The sequence below is a fragment of the Dermochelys coriacea genome, chromosome 1, assembly GCF_009764565.3.
Source record: "Dermochelys coriacea isolate rDerCor1 chromosome 1, rDerCor1.pri.v4, whole genome shotgun sequence".
Lineage (NCBI taxonomy): Eukaryota > Metazoa > Chordata > Testudines > Dermochelyidae > Dermochelys > Dermochelys coriacea.
This window is the reverse complement of record NC_050068.2, coordinates 59953860-59979401: the sequence shown is the minus strand read 5'-3', so window position 1 is coordinate 59979401 and position 25542 is coordinate 59953860. Positions and strand designations below refer to the sequence as shown.

Below are 25542 nucleotides of genomic sequence, written 5' to 3'. Positions count from 1 at the left end.
TGTTCCTTAAAATGTATCTGATCTGCATACATTTAGTCCACTTATGCTTAAGTTTATAAACCTGCTAAAGTTAGTTTGCATTGGATACTTTTTACCTATTACTTGTTCTTTTAAAAGTATTTTTTGTACGTCTACCATTGCTGCCACATTTAAAATGCTTTTCTTTGTTCTTTGCAGCCTAATTTTAAAGATTATCCCGTGTATTTGGTTAAGTTTAAACAATGTCTTTCTAAAGCTATGCACCTTATGAAAACATACACTGTGAACACACTACAGAACCTCACAAGCCAGTTGATAAAAAGGGTAAGTGGGGTAAGCAGGTACTGACTTGATTGGTGTGATGTATTTGTAATAACTCTAGACCAGGGGTTCTCAAACTGGGGGTCGTAACTCTTCAGGGGATGACAAGGTTATTACTTGGGGGGTCAAGAGCTGTCAGCCTCCACCCCAAACCCCACTTCACCTCCAGTATTCGTAATAGTGTTAAATATATAAAAAAAGTGTTTTTAACTTATAAAGGGGTCGCACTCATAGGCTTGCTGTGTGAAAGGGGTCACGAATACAAAAGTTTGAGAACCATTGCCCTAGACAGAACCAAAAATACCTGCAACTTCTTTTAATATTAATTTGACTGATGCTAATATTACACTGTTGTATTAGACAAGCATTTTTTGGTGATATGGCCCATTTAAATACTTTCTTTTGGGTAGTTTGTAGAGCACATTAGTTTACACTGCTCTGGGACAGCTGCAGAGCTGCAATGACTGGTGCAAGTAATCCAAGCAATATCTTGAAAATAGGCTATAAAGATGAATTTTTAAAAGGAACAAAGGGGAGTTAGGTGACCAGCTTCCATTGACTTTCAATGGGAGTTGAACACCTAACTACCTTTTGTGCCCATGCAAATCTCTCCTAAAAAGCTTGCAGAGATGATAAAATCTGAGTAGGAAAATTACATATTTGAGTATATAATTTTGGCTAAAATCTGGTGAGAATAAATAATTCCTGTGAGGGTTTTGTAGTGTGATTCAGAAGATTTGGGGGTGGGGGAAATGAGCCCATATCCCTTCTCAGAACTTAAATGGGTACACACTAACATATTGCCATTCAGACTTCTGTTATACTGTATATGTTTACAGAGGTAACTTACTATGTCTCCATTTTTTTTATTTTACATGCTTTTCTTTTTCATTTCCTTTTGTCTTCCTTTCAGTGTCTCCATTTTCTTTCCCTTTCTCTCTTTGGCTGCATTGCTCTATCTCCCTTTTCCCCCATTTTTTCCAGTTTCTCCCTTTCTCGTCTCCTCATCCCGAGAATCTCTCTTGTTCCCCTCTTCCTCAGTCTCACTGCTTTTCTAATCTATCTCTTCAGCCTCTCCCTCCTATATCCCCTGCAAACTAAGCATCTGTCTACAATGCAACCCCGCCCCCCCCCCCCAAAACAAACCCCCAAAACAACAAATAGACTCAGGCAGTGAGTCTCAGCCCGGGTTAGCTGAGTTGGGCTTGTGCTATGGGGCTAAAAACAGCAGTATAGATGCTTGGGTTAGAGCCTGGGCTTTGAAACCCAACGGGAGGCATGGGTCTCAGCCTGCCCTCAGGCTGGAACCTAGGCTCTGAGACCAACTCCCCTTGTTGAGTTTCAGAGCCTGGGTCCAGCCGGAGCCTGAATGCCGACACTGTTGTTTTTAGCCCTGTAACATGAGCTCAGTGAGCCTGAGTTGGTTTACCTGGGCTCTGAGACTCACTGCTGTGGGCCTTTTTTTTTTTTTTTTTTCCCCAGCATAGACGTCCCCTAAGGATACATCTACACCACAGTACAGCACCCATGGCTGCCCTGTGTCAGCTGTGGGGCTGTAAAATTGCAGTGTAGGTGTTCAGGTTTGCATTGGTGCCCGGGCTCTGGGACCCTGCGAGGCTAAGGATTTAGCTAGATTAAAAGAGGGATTGGACAGTTTTATATGAATAACAAGAATGTCCAGAGTTATACTAGTTAATGCTAACAAAAAATGTACTGCAAGAGAGGCAAAACTTCATGTTTCAGGGTTTAAGCCAATCTCTAGCTATTGGGAATTATGAATGAGACCTTCATGGAGGAGGAAAGGGAAGATTACCCCATATCCTTCTACAATGGGTTTTTTTTTTTTTTTTGCATTTTCCTCTGAAGCATCTAGTGTTGGCTCCTGAGATAGGATAGTAGATTAGATGGACCACAGGTCCAATCCAGCAAGGCAGTTCATATGTTTCTGTGGAAAGAAATTCATTGGGGGCTAGCCTGCTATTTGTAGTCTCTTCTGCTTTCCCTCTGAAGGTCTTCTCTCTACCTCCTAACGGGACAGGGACAGGGAACCAGTGTGGTGGTCTCTATTTGTGGGAGCGCAGCCAGACTGCTTCAGGGGATGGGTAAAGAAGAGTTAGAGGTGGGGATACTTTTTGCCCTCTCCATGTCACAGGCTGAATGCTGCTACTTCTCCCCCTGACCTCTGTGGGGAGTGGCCTGGGAGCAGGAGAGGGAGGTGAGCTGGTGGCTAAATTATCCAGAAGGTATTCAAATGTGCAAGGTTCTTTTTTCTGCTCTCCATTCTGGTCTGTTACTAGAGCAGGTAAAAGCTCTTGCTTTGTACTGAGTTGAGCCATGGAGGGCAAGGCAAATGCCTGAGACTCTGGCAGCTCAGTTCAGGCTTGGGTGGGAGGGAGTTGAATTTTAACTCAACCTCTCAGTTCCAGGATAGAAGTAAGGTTTCCATTTATCAGTAGTCACCATTGCTGGTTATTCAGTGGAACAGCATTGGCAGGTTTCAGAGGAAATGGCATTGTGACTGTTTTTTAGTGGAGAAGAAGGGAGAGAAGTAAAAATGAAAGTGTTCAATAAATATTCTAACCCTTGCTGCTCTGGTCTTGAATATTGTTCTCCCAACTGGGTTTATCTGAGTTTTGAGAGAGTGCCAGCTTTTGGCACACTGAATAGAGAAGCATAAAAAGGTCATAAAAGTGCAAACATTTCACAAAACAGTTCCTCAAAAGCTTAAATGTCTCAAACAGTTAATACTATGAGCTAAATATAGACAAATCTTATTTATCAATTTGTTTTTTCTCTTTTCAGGATCCTTCATCTATACCAAATTCTGACAATGCCTTCACACTGTTTTACGTAAAATTCAGAGCTGCTGCTCCCAAAGTTAGAGTAAGTAGCTTGGTAATTAATAGCTGATAGTGAAGCCATAAAATGAGTTTATTAAACTGCAGTCCACATATTAGCATTATTTCTGTTTTAGGGATAGTGTTCAGATCTACCTTCCCATGTTAGAAAATGGTGAATGAGGCATTTCTTATTTACTAGATGATGAACATTAATTTTTTACTCTTTATTTTTGTCAAGCTGTGTTTTGGATGGAAATTGGAATTAATTTAAAAATACATGAACAGCATTTTAAAATTTTGTTGTTAGTTAAATAAAATCACCTTTAAATGTTCTGATACTTTTTTTCTTGTGTAAGTATCAAAGAATGTTTTACATTTAAAACTGAATTTTTAAGCAAGGGAAATATCTGATTGTTTCTGATCACCACATCTTTCAAAGACCTTAGAATTAGTGGATCTCAACCTCTCAACTCATTTTTGATAGATTGGGAGACGGAAACAAGCTTTTCTGTTTTTGTTTTTCCAATTCTTAATTTTTCTCAACTTTGAATAAACTAAATATTGAAACGAATGAGTTGAATAAACTAGAATGAAGAAAATATTCTCTCCATCTGCAGAGGAGCCTACTGCTGTGTCAAAAGGTGGTTTAGCACTTCAACAAACTCTTGTTCCAAGTGCTTAGCCAGTGCCTTCCACCAGTTCAGTGGTTTGACTTTCTTTAAAACTTCAGCAACAAACATACTGCTTTAATATTTTTTATTTAATTGATTTTAATAGGTTATAGTGATCTTAAACCTTAATGTAGGTTGCCATAATTTCAAAAGTAATTTTAAATAGGTGTATTTTTAAAAAGAAAAATGTTTAAATTTAAGAGTGAGTTTTTTTTATTAAATAATTTTTATCCACCCTTAATGTGCTTGGAGTTCATGGTTTATTTATTTTTTTGTTTTTTGTTCTCTTTCAATATAGACTCTTATTGAGCAAATAGAGCAAAGATCTGAGAAGATGCCAGAGTGAGTATAATGTAATACATTTATTTTCAAGTGTTTTGAAATTCTGGAAGCTTAGAATATTTTACCTCAGTTAAAATATTGAGTTAAATAAATACTGCTTTTTGGACCCCCCCCCCCAAAAAAAACCAAAACAAAAAAACTAGTAACTTTGCTTTGTTTTGAACTATGTAGCAGAAAAGTTAGAATACTGGCAATGGTGACTGAAAAACTAAATCCCTTGTACACAGTTGTTAGGTGTTTTTGTTTTTGTTTTTGGCTAGATACCAGCAACTTCTGAATGAAATCCATCAATGTTATCTTGCTCAGCGGGAACACTTGCTAAGCCCTAGTATCACTAGTACTGTAACGGAGTTAACCAGTCAGAACAACAGAGATCATTGTGCTCTGGTAAGAATCTTAGTGGTGGTTTTTTTTGTATGTTTTCAGATTTCTTTAGCAAAACTCAAATTCCTTTCTAGATCCAATCAGTCTTGGATAAAATGACAGATTTCCAGAAATTTTATTAGTGTGAAATTTTGTCCAGCTTTTAGTAAAATTTAGGGTTTTTTTTTTTTGTGCTGCTCCTCACAAAGTGACACTGACAAAAAGTGATTCTCTTTTAAACTTTGCCCACTGCATGAAAAAAGAAAAAGTTTCCCAAGGAGCTTTCACTTGTTTGGCAGAATGTGTGCTAGAGATCTAGTACCTCCTTTTCAACATAGTGTAATTTTGAACAGCTGAGAGAGTAAACTCCAAATTAGTCTTATCTATAGCAGCAAAAATAACTAACATCCCTTTCAATGTAAATGCAAGAAAAATACAGTTTGTTAATTAAGTATTTGTATTTATGAAATGCAGGTACGAAGTGGCTGTGCCTTTATGGTCCATGTGTGCCAGGATGAACACCAGCTTTACAATGAGTTTTTCACAAAACCAACACCAAAATTGGAGTAGGTAGTACGTACTGTTCTTGTTTTATTGCATACCATGTTTAATGTAATCTTATACAATAAGTATCATCAGAGGTTAGATTAGGCAGTGTTGAGGAGATTTGTGTAGACTAATACTTTTTCCTGATGGTTCCTGTTTTGTGCTCTAAAATCAAAGCTTAAATTTAATTGTTTTTAAATCTCTAGCCCTTATGATTCTGAAGATAGTCTCAAACTCTTGGACCTAGCATGAATTGATGCACATGGTTTGAAAGAGTTCCCTTCTGGACGTCATTATTCTACTTTTATTTCAGGTTCTTATACTGTGCCTGTCATTTTAGTGTCTGTGCACCTGGGCATAAACTGTCTCTGGTTCCTCTCATTGGGAAGTTAATACTGATGCGTTACAATAATTATTTAAATGTCAAAATTAACTAATGCAGTGATAATCAAAGCACATGCGAAAGAAGGACACTGATATTATGAAAATCTACGCGGTCTGCTTTGACTGACATCATTTTAGTGTCACATTGCGAGTGGGTGGAGCTTGAGGAAAATACTTCCACTCATTTTTCCAGTTGGCCCCTTGAAGCCAAAAGCTAGAGGGGAGAAGCAAAGGGCATCAGAGCCTTATTAAAAGGAAGCCCAAGCTCCCAAATGCCAACAGGGCATCTTAGTCTCACTTGGGGTACTATACCCAAGAAGCCCTTTGAAGCCTAATTGGGGATCCACGCTCCAGTGAGGAGGAGCCCAGGGATATCTAATCCCATCAAGAGGAGCCAAATTATGAAGCCCAGCAGAGCACAAATGATTGTATTTTTGAACATCTGCTGAGTAATGCCCAATTTTAAATCTTGACTGGACAGAGCCAGGAAGCCAGTACACCTGTCTCATTTGCTCGTCAGTTAAACCCCAGGCGTCATTGGGAATATGCAAATATTAACTATTCAGATTAGGGTCACTACAATTAAGATGCTTATTCTTTTCTTAACCTTAAAAGTGGCCCTATTTCCCAACAAAGATGCTGATTCTCTGAGAGTCACTCATTTTGGTGCCTGAATATGGATCTTTGAACTTTCCTTTAGGCACCCAGGCTTGACATTTTTGCCCTGAATTCTTGCTGTTGCTTTTTTTTTTTTTTTTTTGTGTGTGTGTGTGTGGTGTTGGGCTGTTGAAATTTGCCCCCTTTTCTCAGTTTCTGCTCTTACTTTACCTTGGCAAGCAGCCCTTATTATGCTGTGTTATATTTGGAGGAGCTCTTACAGATGCCCGTACCAAAATACTATACATTTAAAAATTTCGTATTTCATCAGCTATTCACAAAAAGAAAAGAGGACTTGTTGGCATCTTAGAGACTAAACCGAAATTTATTTGAGTCATAAGCTTTCGTGAGCTATCAGCTCACTGCATCGGATGCTAAATAAATTTGTGTGTAGTCTCTAAGGGTGCCACGAGTACTCCTTTGTTTTTGAGAATACAGGCTTAGCAACGAGCTGCTACTCTGAAATCAGAGCTATTCAGTTACTTGGGTTCAAGATGGCCTACCTAGGCAATTGTCAGTAATTCCTCCTAAATTCCGCTTGTAAAAAACATGGTTTATCTAGTTTAGAAGGACTTTCATATTGGAGTAAACTTTCAAATATATAAAAGTGTAAATACTTTAAATCCTCTGATTGAATTCTTTAATTTATTTTCTGTTAATTAGCAGGCATGATTTAAATGTTCAGATTTTCATAAGCACATTACTGGGACTTCACTGAAATCTAGGAGAAGCTCATCTGAAAGAGTGAGACAGCTCTTGTTGAAGTACAAATCTTCCATGATAGGAGAGGGAGCACTGAAAAATGACAATGTAAACTTATTTTAGCATGAAGATTAGTATTTCCTAGTTTGCTACAATGTAATACTCTTTAAGTAGGACTTAATTATAGAACTGTGCTCTCAATAGCTACACATCAGTTCTAAGGAGAAGGGATGCCAGACTTGTAAATTGGGTCTGAGATTATCTATTTTCAATGTAGATTTTATATAATTCAGTTATGAATGGTAACTTCAGTTGGATAAAAATTAGGATACATTATGCTGTAAACAGTTTGTTGGTGCTGGCATACAGGAACTAGTCCTTTCTGTAACATGATTTTAGTTAGTATTTTGGTATCCTGGAAATGTGTGTTTTTTTTTTTTTTTTTTTTATATCATACCATGCATTTTATCTTTCTTCTAGTGAACTTCTGGAGAAATTGTGTCTCTCTTTATATGATGTCTTCAGGCCATTGATCATCCATGTTATTCACTTAGAAACTTTGTCTGAACTCTGTGGAATTCTCAAAAATGAGATGCTGGAAGACCATGTACAGAACAATGGTAATACATAGGTGGAAAATAAGTGATTGTGATGTTAATCAGTGTTACAAACTACTAAACTTCATAGGAAACCGGATGTAGATGTTCCTTATGTGCTAAACATGTCAAAGGTGACACATGATTATTTTAAATGAACTTTGTCCTTTTTTTGTTACATTATGATAAAAAAAAATTTTTTTAAACATTTCTTTATTGAAATGAGCATACAAGGGATATTCTAGAGATTCTTGCTACATTTTGATTTTACTAACAGGCCTTGATCCTACAAATGCTTATGCATGTGTATAACTTTACTCTCACAACTAATCATGTTGATGTCAGTGGAATTGCTCAGATCAATGAATTTGTGCTCTTGTGGGGTACAGGACTAGTGCCATGTAGAGTGCAATGAAGGGAATAGTGTATGTTATAATTTATATCTAGTCAGGGATTCCAATTTTTTTTTTTGAATTTTTCTTATTCATGTGGGAACCAGGGTTGGCAATTTCCTGAGGAAAAATCTAGATTAGGACACGGTGCTGGTAAATTCCACTTAAACCCTGTTTAAACTGGGAAAAATAATTGCATCGGTGTCCAGCATGTTCAGCAAGCATAGAATGAATCTTTTCAACTTTGGATACATCCATTCAAAACTGAGGAATAGGCTCAGTCTATCCCCAACATCAGAGTTGGTCTTCTGCTGTAGGCTGCTGCAAGGTCAGATGGATCAGAACTGGTAGTCTGCAACTCTGCATGCTTATGATTGCTTAATGCTTCAAGCCTAGAACTCTGCATTGTTGTTGTTTTTCATATAATGGAATATTTTTGACTTTTGTGTATGTAATATTGAAAACTGAAATGACTCATAACATATATAGCTTCCTTGAGAAGATACTGAGCCCAAAATGTGTACAGACATTCTGATGTTCAGTATTATAATTTTATATATATTAGTATTATACCCACGGCAGTTTTACTTTTTATTTGTATAATCCTAAATTAAGCTATGAATCCTGTTGTTTTACGTAACTAAAATAAAGTGTAATGTGTGAAATAATGAAACAGTTTTTAAAATAGAAAATGTCTTAAATTGGGGTGGTAAAAATCATGATTTTACCTGGTATAAACCACCTCTGGTAAATATCATGCCATTCCTGTTAGGAACTAGTTCTTCATTTGTGGCTTACTGTGCAACTTATGAAATCTAGTCATATGCCTTTAGATTTCCATTCCCTTGTAGTATATAATTGCATATGGAAAAAATATGCAGAAACTTCTGCTCATCTGAGTGGCTGTCCATCTCTGGGATTGTGAAGATAGATAGTTTACTTTCCTAAGAGCAGAATTGTGACCCTGATCCCTCACACTATCAAAAACAAAACACAGAAACACAATAAGTTTGCAGTGTAGCCTCTGTGCTAACTTTTACTTACTGGTTTTACCATTTAAACATAGATCTGATATTTTGATTTAAGCTGCTTCTACTTGGATCGTTAAGTACATACAAATGTCTTATTGGGGTAGGTAGGGCAGATTGCATATAACTCTTTGTCCTGCAGTATGACACTTCAGTCCACGTGGTAATACTGTACTGCGTATATGACAAAAGTACTCTAGGGCATATTCTTAGTATAAAGGCAAAAACTTCATTTTGACATATATTTTTAGCATCTTCTAAAAAATCAGCATACTTAAACTATAATATGGTATGTTATGTTCTGTCGTATTCCCAGTTTGCGTATGGGGAAATCTTAGGCAGAGAGAGAGCTGAAGTGACTGGCCCCACGCCACATAGCAAGTCAGTGACAGAGCTGTAGTTAAGAGCGCAAGGGTTCATGGCTTGTTACAAGCCATTCATTGTGCAGCTCTTCAAATGTTATTTATGCCTGGCTTTCTTTGCAGCACGTAAATTAATGTGTGACAAAGTATGAAACTCAAAAATTCTTTTTAAACATTATTTTCTAGATGTAATTACTGAGCAATTGTATTGATGTTCTTTTGTCAGCAGAACAACTGGGTGCATTTGCTGCTGGTGTCCAGCAGATGTTAGAGGATGTACAAGAACGCCTTGTATACAGGACATTTATCTACATTCAGACAGACATCATAGGTTACAAGCCTGCTCCTGGGGATCTTGCATATCCAGATAAATTGGAAATGATGGAGGTATAGTATCAGTTCGCTTTATTTGTTATCCTAGTTTATACATCATATGCAATTATATAGTGAAGAGCATGGCAAACAGGATTTTTCTATTTATATGTGTATTTAAAAGCATTGACACCATCTGGGTGGCATCCATTGATTAATCTTTGGCCCTGAAATCAGATAACTTGATATAAGATATATTATACTAAGTCAATCTGGACACTATTTTCACAATGGCGTTAGTGTGCATTGAGGTGCTTCTAACTTTCTCCTCTTTAAACAATTTGTTTATTTTAATGTTCTTGATTTTTGTCAATGGAAAGTTGGAGTTAAATGTACTGAATTGTAGGATAAATTCTATGGACGGACACAGTTGGCTGATATTTTGTTTTCAAAGTTGCTGGTCCGATACTGGCTTAAAAAAAAAGCTTCAAAGATGAATTTGTTAGGTCACTAGTAGTTTCCAATAACTTTCTCTTTTAAGTAACTACTGTCACTAGCTATTCACAACAGCCATTCCCAGCTTCCTGCAGGGTAAATTCATTCTCTTCACACTGGTCCTGCTGGAAAGAATTAAAAAAATAATTTTACTTATAATTTAAAATAAGTATAATTGATACAAGATCTCAAGTAAATGACTCATAGTGTCAATATCTTGTCAAAGAATGATTTGAAAACATCTTTTGGATATAAAGAAAACAGTGAACTTAATACATAATTTAAGGCATATTAAAAGCGGATATTTCATTAAAGGGGTTAGTCATAAGAACATAAGAATGGCCATACTGGATCAGACCAAAGGTCCATCCAGCCCAGTATCCTGTCTACCGACAGTAACCAATGCCAGAGGGAGTGAACCTAACAGGTAATGTTCTAGTGATCTCTCTCCTGCCATCCATCTCCACCCTCTGACAAACAGAGGCTAGGGACACCATTCCTTACCCATCCTGGCTGGTAGCCATTAATGGACTTAACCTCCATGAATTTATCCAGTTCTCTTTTAAACCCTGTTATAGTCCTAGCCTTCACAACCTCCTCAGGTAAGGAGTTCCACAGGTTGACTGTGGTCTCTATTCAAGCCTAAGATAATTGTGTCCAGTTTGCAAATTAATTCCAATTCAACAGTCTCTCGTTGGAGTCTGTTTTTGAAGTTTTTTTGTTGAGGGATGGCCACTCTCAGGTCTGTAATCGTGTGACTGGAGAGATTGAAGTGTTCTCCGACTGGTTTTTGAATGTTATAATTCTTGACGTCTGATTTGTGTCCATTTATTTTTTTACATAGACTGTCCAGTTTGACCAATGTACATGGCAGAGGGGCATTGCTGGCACATGATGGCATATATCACATTGGTAGATGCGCAGGTGAACGAGTCTCTGATAGTGTGGCTGATGTGATTAGGCCCTCTGATGGTGTCCCCTGAATAGATATGTGGACAGAGTTGGCAACGGGCTTTGTTGTAAGGATAGGTTCCTGGGTTAGTGGTTCTGTTGTATGGGGTGTGGTTGCTGTTGAGTATCTGCTTCAGGTTGGGGGGCTGTCTGTAAGCAAGGACTGGCCTGTCTCCCAAGATCTGTGAGAGTGATGGGTTGTCCTTCAGGATAGGTTGTAGATCCTTGATGATGCGTTGGAGAGGTTTTCAATTTGCTGGATACAATTAACTTAGGCTTGAATAGAGACTGGGAGTGGATGAGTCATTAAACAAAGTAAAAACTATTTCCCCATGTTATTTCTCCCCCCCACCCCACCCCTCACTGTTCCTCAGACGTTCTTGTTAACTGCTGGAAATGGCCCACCTTGATTATCACCACAAAAGGTTTTCCTTCTTCCCCCCCCCCCCCCTTCCTGCTGGAATATCTCATCTTAAGTGATCACTCTCCTTACAGTGTGTATGATAAAACCCATTGTTTCATGTTCTCTGTGTGTGTATATAAATCTCCCCACTGTTTTTTCCACTGCATGCATCCAATGAAGTGAACTGTAGCTCACGAAAGCTTATGCTCAAATAAATTTGTTAGTCTCTAAGGTGCCACAAGTACTCCTTTTCTTTTTTGTGAATACAGACTAACACGGCTGCTACTCTGAAAAGTGAGCCCAATGTCTGTTCCTTCTGGCTCATCAGCAGAGTTGTTTACTTGAGATTCAATTGTTTACACTTGTGCAAACCAATTAAAAGCAGTGAGATTACACAGGGGTCACTGAGCCAATATTGGAAGGTTGTAGTGCTGCCCAGGTGCAACAGAGGGCCTAAACTGACCTACAGAACCTTGATTACTGGTGGTGGAGTGAAAAGAAACAAATCCAGCTTGACTGAGTCCAGGTTTAGTTTGTAGTTCTGGCAGGCAGCTTGTGAGTAACAAGATTTTTCAGTACCTTTTCATACAGGAATTGAGAAAGATAAACTTTGGACTCCCATTGTGATGTTTTATTAGTCACTTTTTTTTAGTAGAACCATTCAGTGTAAAGCTTCTGTATCTGATCTCAATACTAAACATTTCTCTGTTCCTGTATGAACAGAAGTGCTGGATGGGAAATAGTTTTCGCATCATGATAGAATTTTTGAGATTTTGAAAATTTTTCTTATACTGAATCAAGACAAAAAGTCAGTCTCAAATTTTCAGCCAACTCAAAATCTGAATTTTTTTGGATTGGATCAGTCCAAATACTTCAGTTAGGTTTTGACCTTTACAAATTTCTTTAAACATTTTTTACTATGTTAACTTGGATTTTTAAATGAGAAATCATTTAGACTTGCAAAAGAACTTTTTCATTTGGAAAGTGTCAAAATGACACATTTAGACAATCTTGATCTCTGTTTTAAGGTTACAGCTGAACCCAGCACAGCAAATAGCAGCAGAAAAAATGAATATCTTGCAGTCCTTTTATAATATAGTGTTAAATCCATTTGCCGAGCACCTCTGAATTTTCAAAAATTTTTCACAATGGAAAATTCAGAATCAACCCTTTCCCACACAGTTTAGGTTTTGATGAATTGGCATTTTCTGACACCCCCCCCCAAAGTTTTCTTGAAAAAATTCCTGACCAGCTCTATTTAGCAGCAGCAACATTTGTTCAGTTATCTGGTTTTGCCATGAAAATCCAAGTAGGCTGGGCACGTTAACTTTTTTCTACATTGTATACATAAGTTACAGATTCTTCTTAAAATATAAAAAATAAAAATCTGTTTAATGTAATAGTTGCATGACATATCTTCCCCTGCAGCAAATTGCACAAAGTTTAAAAGATGAACAGAAGAAGTTGCCTTCTGATGCTTCATTTTCAGATGTGCGGCTAGACGATCCAGAGTCCTGCAACCTAATTAAATCTGGTATGTTTGGGAATATATTTTATATTATCAAATGAAGTAGTAAAATAGACATAGTAGGCATTAATCTAAGCAAATAATGAGAATTATATTTGCTTTAATAAAATATTATTTTAAAGTATTTGGAGAATTTTGGGAAGAGCTTGTGTAAAAGGAACTTTGACTGAAGAATTTTAATTTAAACTTTTTAAAATTGTCTTCCCAGAAAACCTCAGGAACTGGATTTTCAGTGTGTTTATTACCTGCCTTGATCCCGTGATGGTGATTGTGGCATGTCTGTAGTACAGACACATTCATTCTGCAAAATACTTACTCCTGTTGTCAAGGGTTATGAATGAAGGGTTTCATATGAAGTATTATAAAGAGCTGAGCTCACAGGAGAAGAATGGGTTTTTTGTGATTCTGGCATGTGTGTTACATGAGTGCTTTGGAAGTTGTAGTTCAAGAATGTTTTCCTGTTTAAAACATCAGAATCAGACAGTGATTGCGTCCTTTTAATGTTTTTCTTAACCGATTTCAATAACTTGTAGTCTAATTATTGCAATAATTCATTCTTTAGTCTATGAATTTTATAACCTCATTTTGGGATCCACGTTTTTATACATTTATAAAGGTAATTAATTCCATGAAATTTGATTTTGTTAACACCAGAACACCACATGAATACTGCTTACATGCCTTTAAATATGCCTGGAATCCCTGGATGACTTTTTTCCCCTCCATCTTACTATAGCTTACTCACTTATTAATATTTTGCTTCCCAGTTGTATCTTTCTAGCTCTGGCAGTTGTCTTCACTGTTTGATGAATTTATCATGGTTTCCTACTGTGGACATACCAGGCTGACACACCAAAGACCCAGACTAGAACCAGCTAGAACACACAAGTCTAGCCTTGAACAAATGGTAGGAACTCCACAAATGGAAGAGATTGTTAGACTATCCCCACATCAGGACATTGCAGGCTTTTGTTCCATGACTGGTTCTGAGACTTCCTTTTAGTTTTTATTTTTTAAAGTGGTTGTCACTGAGGTTAACTAGTTGCCCCAAAATCTGGGGGAAAGATGAGTTCTGTGAAGTTCCCCACCACCAATTGTTAAGAAAACCCAATCTGAATGTGCACAGTTGTTTTTGCACCTTCTCTGTCACGAAGGGTGCCCTGGTAACAGGGTTGTGACTTCTAATAATCACCATGACAAAATCATTGTCAGCTGTTAGGACAGAGAACAATGTTGCCATATTAACATGGATTCTAAATTCTATATTTTAACTGTATTAAATCTCCTCAGGTCATCTACTGTACAGCAAGGAAAGAATAGCAAAGTAAACTTATTCAATATTACTCCTTTTCTCCCCTCTCTCTGGGTGACCTCTGGGTTCCTGTTAAAGCCCTGTGGGCACCACCTACATTTTCCCCCCGTCTTTTCTTCCCCATAACTCTCTTCAGTAGTTATGCATCACATCCTTTTAGCAGCTAGGATGCTACAGTAACTTCCAGAGAAATGCCTATAGAAGTAATACATTTAACAAAGGATGAACTAGATCTCCTTTGGATAGTCAGTAGTACATATAAAATTGTCCAGGGGTGAAGGAGTAGATGGTTGTCTTTGGGTGAAGGAAGATACGCAGTCTCAGATATGGGTCACTGACTGGACCTGATGGTCTGAAGAATGAGTGTGGTAGCAAAGTTATCTTCAAATGTCTTTTAGCAATTTTTTCATTTAGGAGGGCAGGCTAGTGTTTTCTTTTTGATAACCATGTATGCCCTCTTCTTAAATACATGTTTCAGAGTATATTCACCAATTTAAGATCACCCAGTGCATTTTCAAGATGAATTCAAACCCTACACAGCTGCCCGCATACTCTGTGCATGTATATACTGGAAGTCAGGTTTCTTCCCTCTGAGGAGGTTGAAAACAAAGTAATTTTGTAATGTGTAACATTCCTATGTAGGTCAGCATTAAATAACATTCACTATGTATTGTTTTCAGATGGAAGAAGAGTGATAACTTTTTAATGTGTTTTCTACCTTTAAATAGGTACCGCAGAATCCCTTAATCCCAGACCTCAGACTGTGATTTCACCGGCAGATCTACATGGAATGTGGTATCCCACCGTCAGAAGGACTCTAGTGTGTCTCTCTAAACTGTACAGATGTATAGATGTATGTACCTCTTCTTGTAACTTACTGTACCATTTTAAGTTAAAGTAGATAAAAAAAGAATATATGACAAATTCTAAATATTTTTGTCTAAAAATAACTGGAAAACATTGATATTTATCTTTTGTTAGCTGTTGCCTTTTTTGCTGGTCTCGTCATATAAAACATGCGAATTGGCAAATTTTAGATTGTTCAAAGACAAGTGATTTTGCAAATGTAAATTTAGAAATGAAGCACCAAATCAGGTCCAAAATTGCATTTGCCATCTTACTAAGATTTTTCAACAGGTAACGTTTAAAAAGTTACATACCACACCACACAGATTTTAAAAAAAAAAATGCTCTGTCTCAATCACAAGTTATGGGATTGATGTAGAAATTATTGGGTGAAATTCTGTGGCGTGTGATATGCATGCAATCAGACTAGATGATCATAATGGTCCCTTCTGGCCTTAAAAATGGAATAATCTATAGCTACCTTAGAAAATGTTTTAAATCTTTTGCACCACATTTTTAGTAACTGTAAAAGTACAACAGCAAGAAACTGACAAATTTACATAAAATAAAAGACTGCTTTAAGCAATGTTTCTCAAATGCAGCCACCAGGTGCTTTTCTTGTGGCCACAGCCTCCTGGGCTGTGATTGGAGGGGCGCAATATAGCAGCCCCTCTGACTCGCTGTTGCTCCTGGATGCATTGCCTTGGGGTTGATTGCTGGGACCGCCAGCAGCAGTTGGGCCCTGCCCCCCTCTGGAGACACCTGGGGTAAAATGCTGAAGGAGCAGGCAGCCAGTGAATTCCCCACCTTCCCAAGGACAGTGGGACTCAGGCTTTGGGCTTCAGCCCTGGGATGCTGGGGCACCAAACTCTGGCCAGGGGCTTCGGGCTCCAGCTGTAGCTGCTCAGCAACAGGGCCCAGGCTTCAGCTATGGGGCTTCAGGCTGCAGCCCCCTGCTGTCTCCCCCAACACCCCATCCAGAACTTCATTTGTCCCTAGGTGTGGCAGGGCTGAGTAAATCTGCTGTGTAAAGTGATACTTATACGTTTATTAATATCACTTTACACAGCAGATTTACTAGTTAGCAATAAATAAAATTACAATGATTTGGACGTGTATATGTGCATATTTATTTGTTTTTCCTAAAGTTAATTAAGTACTTTAGGAAAAGGTGTGAGAGTGGCCAGCAGCAAGAGTTGATGGTGGCACTCTGAGGCCACCAAATTTTTTTTCCTGAGAACCACTGCCTTAAAGTATATGAAAGTATACAACAGTGTGACTCTGTGTAAAACACATCTAATAATCACAGATACAATAAACACCCTGTTCATGGAGATGCAAGAAGTACTTATTCAGATAACCTACTCTTAAAGGAAAAGTTTCATAAGTAGATTGTCATTTAACAAAACTACAAAAAGTCTGGTAAGTATCTAAGAAACCCATAAAACACATGCATTTTTGCTGTATGCTGATATTTGTTTTTACTCAGTTGATAGGAGACACAGCAGAAGGGCTACTTTATCACTTTTGAAGACATCCTTATTTGAGAGGCATAATTTGTGAAAGTGTGGGAGGTGTTAAATGGAATATGGAAAAATATAATAATTAACATTTTGATAATCTCAGTAAAAATAAACAAATACTTCTTTAGTGTTTTTTAATGTTTTTGGTTGGAGCCCACTGTTTGAAAGGAAGAGAGTGCAGTTTGGAATTGTTTACATAGCCCAATTATAAGGGAGAGTGTATGTGAAGAAACAGGAATCATTGATCAGCATACAACTGAAAAGAGTTTCAGTTTTCAAACTGAAATTTTAAGTGGACCTTTTTAAAATCTGATGTTTTACATATATTGTTGAGTATCTAAAGCCCTGGCTACGCTACACATACAAAAGTGTTTTTGTAACCAGTTTTTGTGACACTCTCATTTGACTGTTTACAGCAAACACAGTGGAGCCAAGTTCAAACAATTTTTTTTCCACAACACAACAGTGGGTCTTGTGTGTCCACACCTTAATCTGTATCAATGTATTCTGGGAAAATCTGGGTAACTATCCTATATTACCTAAGCAGGGGTAGAGTGCACAGAGGTATGCACGCAGAGTGGCACCAGCAGCATGTGAAGCAATGCAATATGAGATGTCCTACTACCCAAGAGAGCTGTGAGAAAGGAGGACTAGCCACAACTGGTTTTCCAGCTCAATCGGGTGGTGACATCTACACTGCAAAAGTAGTGTGCTGAATAGTTACAGGAAGACAGGCATATTCTAGCCTAGGCCACTGGCAATGGCAAAACACTGTTTAGGTGCCATGGTTACTAATAGAGTATTAACCATGTGGTGTATAAGGACACAAACCATATTCAGAGCAATCATGTCACTAACTGGTTACAAACTCTGTTAAAATTTGTAGTATATGTAGTATATTCCTTATTTTAGTTGCTTAATTATGCACCCACCATATCCAGTCTGTTTACTTGTTATGAAAATCTTTTATATTTGTGGGTTCCATTGCATCCTCCTGAATGTGGAAAAGGTGTTCCCTGCTAATGTGTCTGCAACCCTGTACACTTACGTATGTGCTTAACTTTATGCATCATGAGCGGAACCTTTGACTTCAGAATAAGAGCCACTGTCCTGTATGTTCGTTAAGCTATGTAGAAGGTTGACAAATATTTTTTTTCCCTCCCTCCAGAGGGCAGTATTCCAAGGATTATCACAAGAGGCTTTATCTGCCTGTATTCACTCACTGCTGGGAGCTGCAGATTCAATTTCCAAAAATAAGGTCAGGCAAAGTTACCTTTTTGAATGCAGTAGTGTTCATTAGGTAAGATTCTTTCATATATAACGAAGGCCCTTAAAGAGTTGTCCGGAATTCTGTTAAAAGAAAAGGAGTACTTGTGGCACCTTAGAGACTAACAAATTTATTAGAGCATAAGCTTTCGTGAGCTACAGCTCACTTCATCGAAAGCTTATGCTCTAATAAATTTGATAGTCTCTAAGGTGCCACAAGTACTCCTTTTCTTTTTGCGAATACAGACTAACACGGCTGCTACTCTGAAACCTGTCAGAATTCTGTTGAAATCTGATCACAATACATTGTCTCTGTCCCCAAAGATTTGTGGGAATTGCTTGCATTCTACTGTGATATAAGATGTGGTAAAGCAGAGAAAATGATGCATTCACAAACCGTGCTGAAAAACTACACTTACAAATCATAAAGATAAAGGTTATAGGCTAGTGTAACTCGTATGACTCAGCCAAACGATAGATTAAAATGGGATTCCTCTAATCATCTTTGCACCTAATATTTCTCTGTGTCCTATACCTTGTTTACTGGACTTGCATGTGTTATACTGAGTATTAAGTTCCATACTGGGCAAGTTGATAAGACTGTTCCTTGCAAATATTGGTCTGTACAATCAAAAGAGGTGCTCTTATCTATCATTTCTTCTTAATGGAACACTGTCAATTTAGTTGGTGTTCTATATAATAAAAATATTTGTGAAAACTTTTTCTTAAATTTCATTTAAAACAAAATATGTTTTAATGTAAATGTTTCTCTGCAGTTTATTGAACACAAACATTGGAGTGTTGCTAATTCATAAAAGCCAGAAAGATAAATTGCTGCAAACAAAAATAAAATGTTGTGGGCTATAATAATAGACCAGACTTAGTGGATTGTATAAATTGCAAAAGTATTTAGAATTTATTTAAAAAGAAAGAAAAGAAAAAGTCCCTTTGTTTCAGTTACCAAAGCTGGTTGTAATTGGTTTGAAATACACCTACTTTTTTCCGAGTGTCATTTTAAAAGCATAATTCATGAAACTAATTGATAGATTCGGGGGAATCCAGTGATATGGGAAAAGTTTCCTTAAAATTTCTGTAAATTATTATCTTTCATATGCAGCTTGTTCAGAGTTCTGCAGTTATTTGGTATTGTGTCAATATCCTTTATTAGATCAACCTTGATAGAAAGTGTTATAGAGACTGAGGCCTTGATCCTGCAGTGAGTTCTGTGCAGGCACCCCACTTCCTGGTATCGGGGTTTAAGGCACTTCACTCCTGGGGCATGTTAATTTAACACTCACTAGAGCACTGTCAGATTAAGTCATGCATTTAAAAAAAAAAAAAAAGCAAATTTCTATACTGTATTGTTAGAAATGCCTTGTTGTATTAAAAATTTTAATTTGATTTACTTTTCATCAGTTTTGTTCATTGTTTGTTTTTTCTTTTAAAATGTTTTCTTTTTTAATGGCAATGCAAATAAATGTTGCTGCTTTGTTAACTTAATCTTGGAGAAGAATCTCTCCTTCCTAGCAATTTCAAAGGTGTAATCGTGGGTCCCATTTCCTTTACCTTAATGACGCATGATCTTCAAGATTTAAAAATGTGTGCAGCATTAAAAGTGCACAGCTGAAATAACAAAGAATGCAAGAGTTAAGTTTCTTATAGTATGGTGAACTCTGGCCTTGTACTCTCTGTATCTTTGTTTTACTGCTTAGAAATTAACTAAGCTTTACATTTAATGATTTAAAAACTAGGGCTGTCAATTAATCGCATTTAACTCATGTGATTAACTCAAAAAAATTTAATCATGATTAAAAAAATGAATCGTGATTAATCGCACTGTTAAATAATAGAATACCAAGTGAAATTTATTACATATTTTTGGATTTTTTCCTACATTTTCAAATATATTGATTTCTATTACAACACAGAATACAAAGTGTACAGTGCTCACTTTATATTGTTTTTGATTACAAATATTTGAACTGTAAAAATGATAAAAGAAATAGTATTTTTCAATTCACCTCATACAAGTACTGTAGTGCAATCTCTTTATCATGAAAGTGTAATTTAGAAATACAGTGTTCGGGGTTTTTTTTGTTATGTAACTGCACTCAAAAACAAAACAATGTAAAACTTTAGAACCTACAAGTCCACTCCGTCTTACATCTTGTTCAGCCATTCGCTAAGACAAATAAGTTTGTTTACATTTACGGAAGATAATGCTGCCTGCTTCTTATTTACAATGTCATCTAAAAGTGAGAACATGCGTTCGTATGGCACTTTTGTAGCTGGCGTTGCAAGGGATTTACGTGCTAGATATGCTAAATGTTCGTATGCCCCTTCATGCTTCGGCCACCATTCCAGAGGTGCTTCTGTGCTGATGATGCTCATTTAAAAAAAAAAAATGCATTAATTAAATTTGTTACTGAATTCCTTGGGGGAGAATTGTACGTCTCCTATTCTGTTTTACTCTCATTCTGCCATATATTTCATGTTATAGCAGTCTCAGATGATGACATAGCACATATTCATTCTAAGATTTCACTTTCACTTCAGATTTGATAAAACGCAAAGAAGGTACCAATGTGAGATTTCTAAAAATAGCTACAGCACTCGAGCAAAGGTTTAAGAATCTGAAGTGCCGTCCAAAATCTGAGAGGGACGAGGTGTGGAGCATGCTTTCAGAAGTCTTAAAATAGCAGCATTCCAAAGCAGAAACTACAGAACCCGAACCACCAAAAAAGAAAATCAACCTTCTGCTGGTGGCATCTGACTCAGATGATGAAAATGAACATGTGTTGATCCACTCTGCTTTGGATTGTTATCAAGCTGAAGCAATCATCAGCATGGACTCATGTCCTTTGAAATGGTGGTTGAAGCATGAAGGGGCACATGAATCTTTAGCATATCTGACACATAAATCTCTTCTGACGCCGGATACAACAGTGCCAGGAGAACGCCTGTTCTCACTTTCAGGTGACATTGTAAACACGAAGCAGGCAGCATTATCTCCTGCAAATTGTAACCAAACTTGTTTGTCTTCCTGATTGGCTGAAGAAGGAGGAGGACTGAGTGGACTTGTAGGCTCTGAAGTTTTACATTGTTGTATTTTTGAATGCAGTTATTTTTTTGTACATAATTCTACATTTGTAAGTTCAGCTTTCATGATAGAGATTGCACTCCAGTACTTGTATGAGGTGAATTAAAAAATACTATTTCTTTTGTATTTTATAGTGCAAGTATTTGTAATCAAAAATAAATATAAAGTGAGCACTATACACTTTGTATTCTGTGTTGTAATTGAAATCAATATATTTGAAAATGTAGAAAACATCCAAAAATATTTAAATAAATGGTATTCTATTTTTTTAACAGTGTGATTAATTGCACAATTCATCGTGATTAATTTTTTTAATCACTTGACAGTCCTAATAAAAACAGGATAGCAAATACTTCAGTCTGGCAGAGCTAATGTGTTTAACTCTTAGGCCTGGTCTACACTTGAAAAGTAGATCAAGCTAGCTATGTTGTTCAGGGCTATGAAAAATTTAGCGCCTTGAGTGCTGTAGTTAAGTTGACTAATCCCAGTGTAAATGCAGCTAGGTCGATCGAAGAATTTTCCCTTCAACTTAGCTACCGCCTCTCGGAGAGGTGGATTAACTATATCAACAGAAAAACCCCTTCTGCTGGTGTGAGAAGTGTTTTACCCTATGGCGCTACAGCTGCATGGCTATTGACATACTCTCATATTTTATTCTATTCCAAAGATATTGAAACAAAAGATCCTCTAAGTGAGAGAGTGGGCTGCCTTTGTCAGATTGTGGGAGTTATGCTTGCTTTGCACACTAATGCAGAAAGCATGTAATCAGGTCTTTTAAGGAGCATGCAAATGATCTGTTTCTGTTGAATGAGTTATCAGAAATAATATAGAAATGTAACGTGTCAGACATGGGACATAATTATTGGTGCTATGAACCTAGAGTGGCTTGTAAACAAAACCAGGGCTTTAGTATTAATTAAAGCAAGTAACTGATATAATTGGGAGAACTTATAATTATGCTCTTGTATTAATATTTCTCTAAGTTTTTGACATTCTTTTTCTCATTGTAATTTAGACCCAGGTTGATGGACAGCTTTTCTTAATAAAACACCTTTTGATTCTTCGTGAACAAATTGCTCCTTTCCACACTGAATTCACCATTAAGGAAATTTCCCTGGACCTTAAGAAAACTAGAGGTACTGCACAGTGCTGGCAGACAGAGCTGGGTGGGCTTTCCCTCCCCTGATGTGCTAGCAAAGGTTGTGGGTTTATTTTATGTTCACCTGCAATGATCTGCATGCTTGCTATATTGTCCTGCCTTGTTCTAATCCTTTCTAATACAGGTTTTACCTACTGAGAAGAGCAGCTCTAGAATGCTTCTAACGAACTCTACTATACTTTTGATTTATATCAAGTGCTGTATCTGTGCGTTTGCCACTGACTTGTCCAATTCATATATGCTGTTTGAAAAAAAAAATTGCTAAATAATAAGCTTCACATTTGTATTGTGCTGAAATATCTTTCATCCTTAGCTGTGCTCTGCAGAGAAGTTTCTTGTTTCTGCTTCTTAGCAGATTGATTTTAATAACATGAAACTTACTTGCTAGGCCAAAATTAAAATTGCCCCAGTCTTTTCTGTCGAAGTTTGACTAGAGAAATATTCCTTATACTGTAAAGTTAGTCAATACTTTTCTATTTATCACGGTGAGAGTTGTTTCATGAAGCATACATGCATCTAGTGAGCAGGAAAAATAAAGAGCAGAGGTCATCCAGAAAAGGTTATTAATGTTTTCCTGAGATTGCATTATGAAGCACAGAGGGGGAAAAAATCTTAATGAAAAAGGGTGAGAGAGACTCAGTGCTGTTCATAAGCCTGAGAAAAAGGAGCTGGAATATCTCTTTCCATTACAGAAGAGTAAGTTGAAGAAATAACCTTTCTTTTCTGTCATCTAATACACTGTTATCTTTGCTTTGAAGTTACTGAATCTTATTACTAACAATTACATCTATTGCATTTGAACATCAATGAGACCTCCCTCCTAGTAAGTAGTTTCTAGTTGGCTGGAGGTTAAAGGGTAAATATGTCCTTATGGTGTCTTGTCCTGGCTGACATAAAAGTTTGTTCTGTATCTTTTTTTTTTTTAAATGAATAAATTTTTGTACCAGCCAGTGTCTTACGAAGGTGGTAAGTAACAGGAAAAGAGGTTTGGTTGGACCAAGCTCTCTGCATATAGACTTCACTTAAATCAAATGTGGATTTAAAGTTTGAGACATCATCAACATAAAAATAATGCTCCTGTCTGAAAAAGAGGTACTTAAAAGTATTACTTATAACACTAAGATTATTATATCTGAAAGAGATAGGGGGGAATATGGCTTTTTTTTGTTGACTTTGTGCATTTAACAGCACTTCCAAGATGGCTAGTCTTCCAATAGTCAGTTTATCCTGTTTGTGTGGGCCTTTTATACAGCAACATGGGAGAGAAACACTTTTTTAAAAATAAAAGGAAGATATGGGTATATAAAACAAATCGGCAAATGGTGTCTGGGACCATTACCTGAAAATACTTCTAATTAATTTTTTTAAAATTTGACTAGTTTTCAGGCTGATGGTATCCCTTTAATCTCTTACACATCTTTGGAAATGGGTTCATTTTCTTTGGCACTTGTATGTTGGTACATTTTCTGCAAGTATCAGTATTACTACTTTTCTTCTCACTACTTCCACAAACCTCATAAACACACATAAACCCACTTCAGTACTGAAATTTTGTCACCTTCCCCTTATTAAAAAACAAAAGCCATGCACCTAACACATCAATCACTAGTTTGTGATGCTGTATGGGTCTAATTCTGTAAACCTTTACTCAGGTGACTAACACCCAAGTTCTGTGAATAATCCCACTGACATCTGTAGGACTACTCAGACATAACTAGGGTTTGCAGGATGGGCCCTAAACAATCACCATTCTCTGCGGGGCCGAGTGCATTTTGGTGTATCGTATTTGTCTATTTAAAGTGTACCTTCGTAAGAACGTAAAGAGGTCTTATCTTGGACAGCACCATTTACGTTGCTGGCACTAACAAATATTAGGTTGTCTGGCTATACCAGAAGGAGGATAGGAGACTCTGGATGTGGTTTAATTAGCCCGCAATTTTATTCCTAAATGTCTGAGTAGCTGGCAGATAAGAGTACAGTGCAGGTACTTCATTAATGACTTACATATACTCAGGGGGCTGCTAGCAACCCTCCCCCTTTCCTGTCATAGTCCCCAGCCAACCTGCTGCTGGCACCTCACCATCCCGACCCCTTTTGAATGAGTATTAAAAGGGGCTATAAAAGAGGGTAGTTGACTCCCTGCCATATCAGTCATTGGAGCCCCAAACCCCCAATTTCTACTCCTTTAAAGAATACCTCCTTTAAATAATTTCCCAGTCCATTTTATCTGATCATTCTATCCCTTCCCTACAAAAGAGCTGCAGCTGCTCCATTCCAAGCTTACATCATGAGTTGTAACATGATAGGCTAACATCCCCCCCCCTTTCATTTGTTCATCCTACTAAGCCCCCCAACTTGCTGGGGGAAGGTAAAAATAACCAAAATAACCACCTTTCTTGGGCCAATCTGGTGATGAGGGAAAAATTCTTTCCTAGGCATGACCCCCCCTCCCCGAAAGGAGTGACTAGCGTAATGTCCACCACAGATCATGATGAAATCTGGTATTTCAGCTGTTGCCCTGGATGGGAGGGGGGTGCTGCTCAGCCTGGTCCAAATGAAAGCGTGTGTGTACTGCACAAATATGGTTGTAAATAGTCCCCTTCTCTTCTGATCACCCTGGGGAGGGGAGGGAAATGGGTCTGCATCCCCACGTTGACCTGTCCTGGAGCAGCCTCTACTTAGCACGTATCTTGCTGGCTTTCTAATCCTTAAAGGGGTAACACACCTTCTCTGACAAGCCAAACAAAGGGCACTACTGCTTAATGTGCGGTGAGGTCATTGTAAACTCCCCAGTGTGTGGACTCTCTTATTTTGTTGTTGTATTGAGTCTAGCACGAGGGATGCTCATCTGATTGGGGCCTCATGCGCTACTTTAATAACATAGTAGTAATCCGCCATGCCATTGTAATGAAGAAATGAAGTATTTCTGTTTAAATTTACTCTGGCTGAATCCTACACATTTACAGTCTGGTTGACTTTCTGCTTCACAGATGCAGCATTTAAAATCCTGAACCCAAAGACTGTTCCAAGATTTTTTAGGCTAAACAGCAACAATGCACTGATACAGTTCTTACTGGAGGTAATATGGAGTCTTTTTGTTAACTCCGCATAGGAAAAAAAATCTCATTTCGTTTAAATGTGTGGTGGTTTCTGGGCAAATAAAAAGAAGATATTTGTCTTATGTTCAAGGGTACTCCAGAGATCAGAGAACATTATTTTGACTCTAAGAAAGACGTAGACCACCACCTGAAATCAGCTTGTGAGCAGTTTATTCAGCAACAAACCAAACAGTTTATAGAACAGCTGGAGGAGTTCATGTCAAAGGTACAAAGAGGCTATGTATTCACTGTGTTGATTGAAATATTTTTTCCTGAAATGGCAGGATTAATTTGTATTTAAATTTGTTTAATGTTCATTTTATAATAGACGGCGCTGGTACTTAAGGTTGCCTGACACTTCCCATT

The 25542-nt window shown here is 37.4% G+C and overlaps 1 protein-coding gene across 1 annotated transcript in view; it reads left to right on the top strand.

Moving 5' to 3' along the window:
- Positions 1-25542, top strand: part of COG3 (component of oligomeric golgi complex 3) — a 45298-nt gene that overhangs the window by 10695 nt on the left and 9061 nt on the right. The window contains exons 7-19 of the mRNA XM_038406861.2: positions 178-303; positions 3103-3183; positions 4110-4153; positions 4414-4540; positions 4991-5082; positions 7286-7425; positions 9410-9570; positions 12773-12878; positions 14913-15037; positions 17722-17811; positions 21935-22055; positions 25069-25157; positions 25268-25402. Of these exons, the coding sequence (XP_038262789.1) occupies positions 178-303; positions 3103-3183; positions 4110-4153; positions 4414-4540; positions 4991-5082; positions 7286-7425; positions 9410-9570; positions 12773-12878; positions 14913-15037; positions 17722-17811; positions 21935-22055; positions 25069-25157; positions 25268-25402 (1437 nt within the window). The remainder of the gene's footprint in view (positions 1-177; positions 304-3102; positions 3184-4109; positions 4154-4413; positions 4541-4990; positions 5083-7285; positions 7426-9409; positions 9571-12772; positions 12879-14912; positions 15038-17721; positions 17812-21934; positions 22056-25068; positions 25158-25267; positions 25403-25542) is intronic.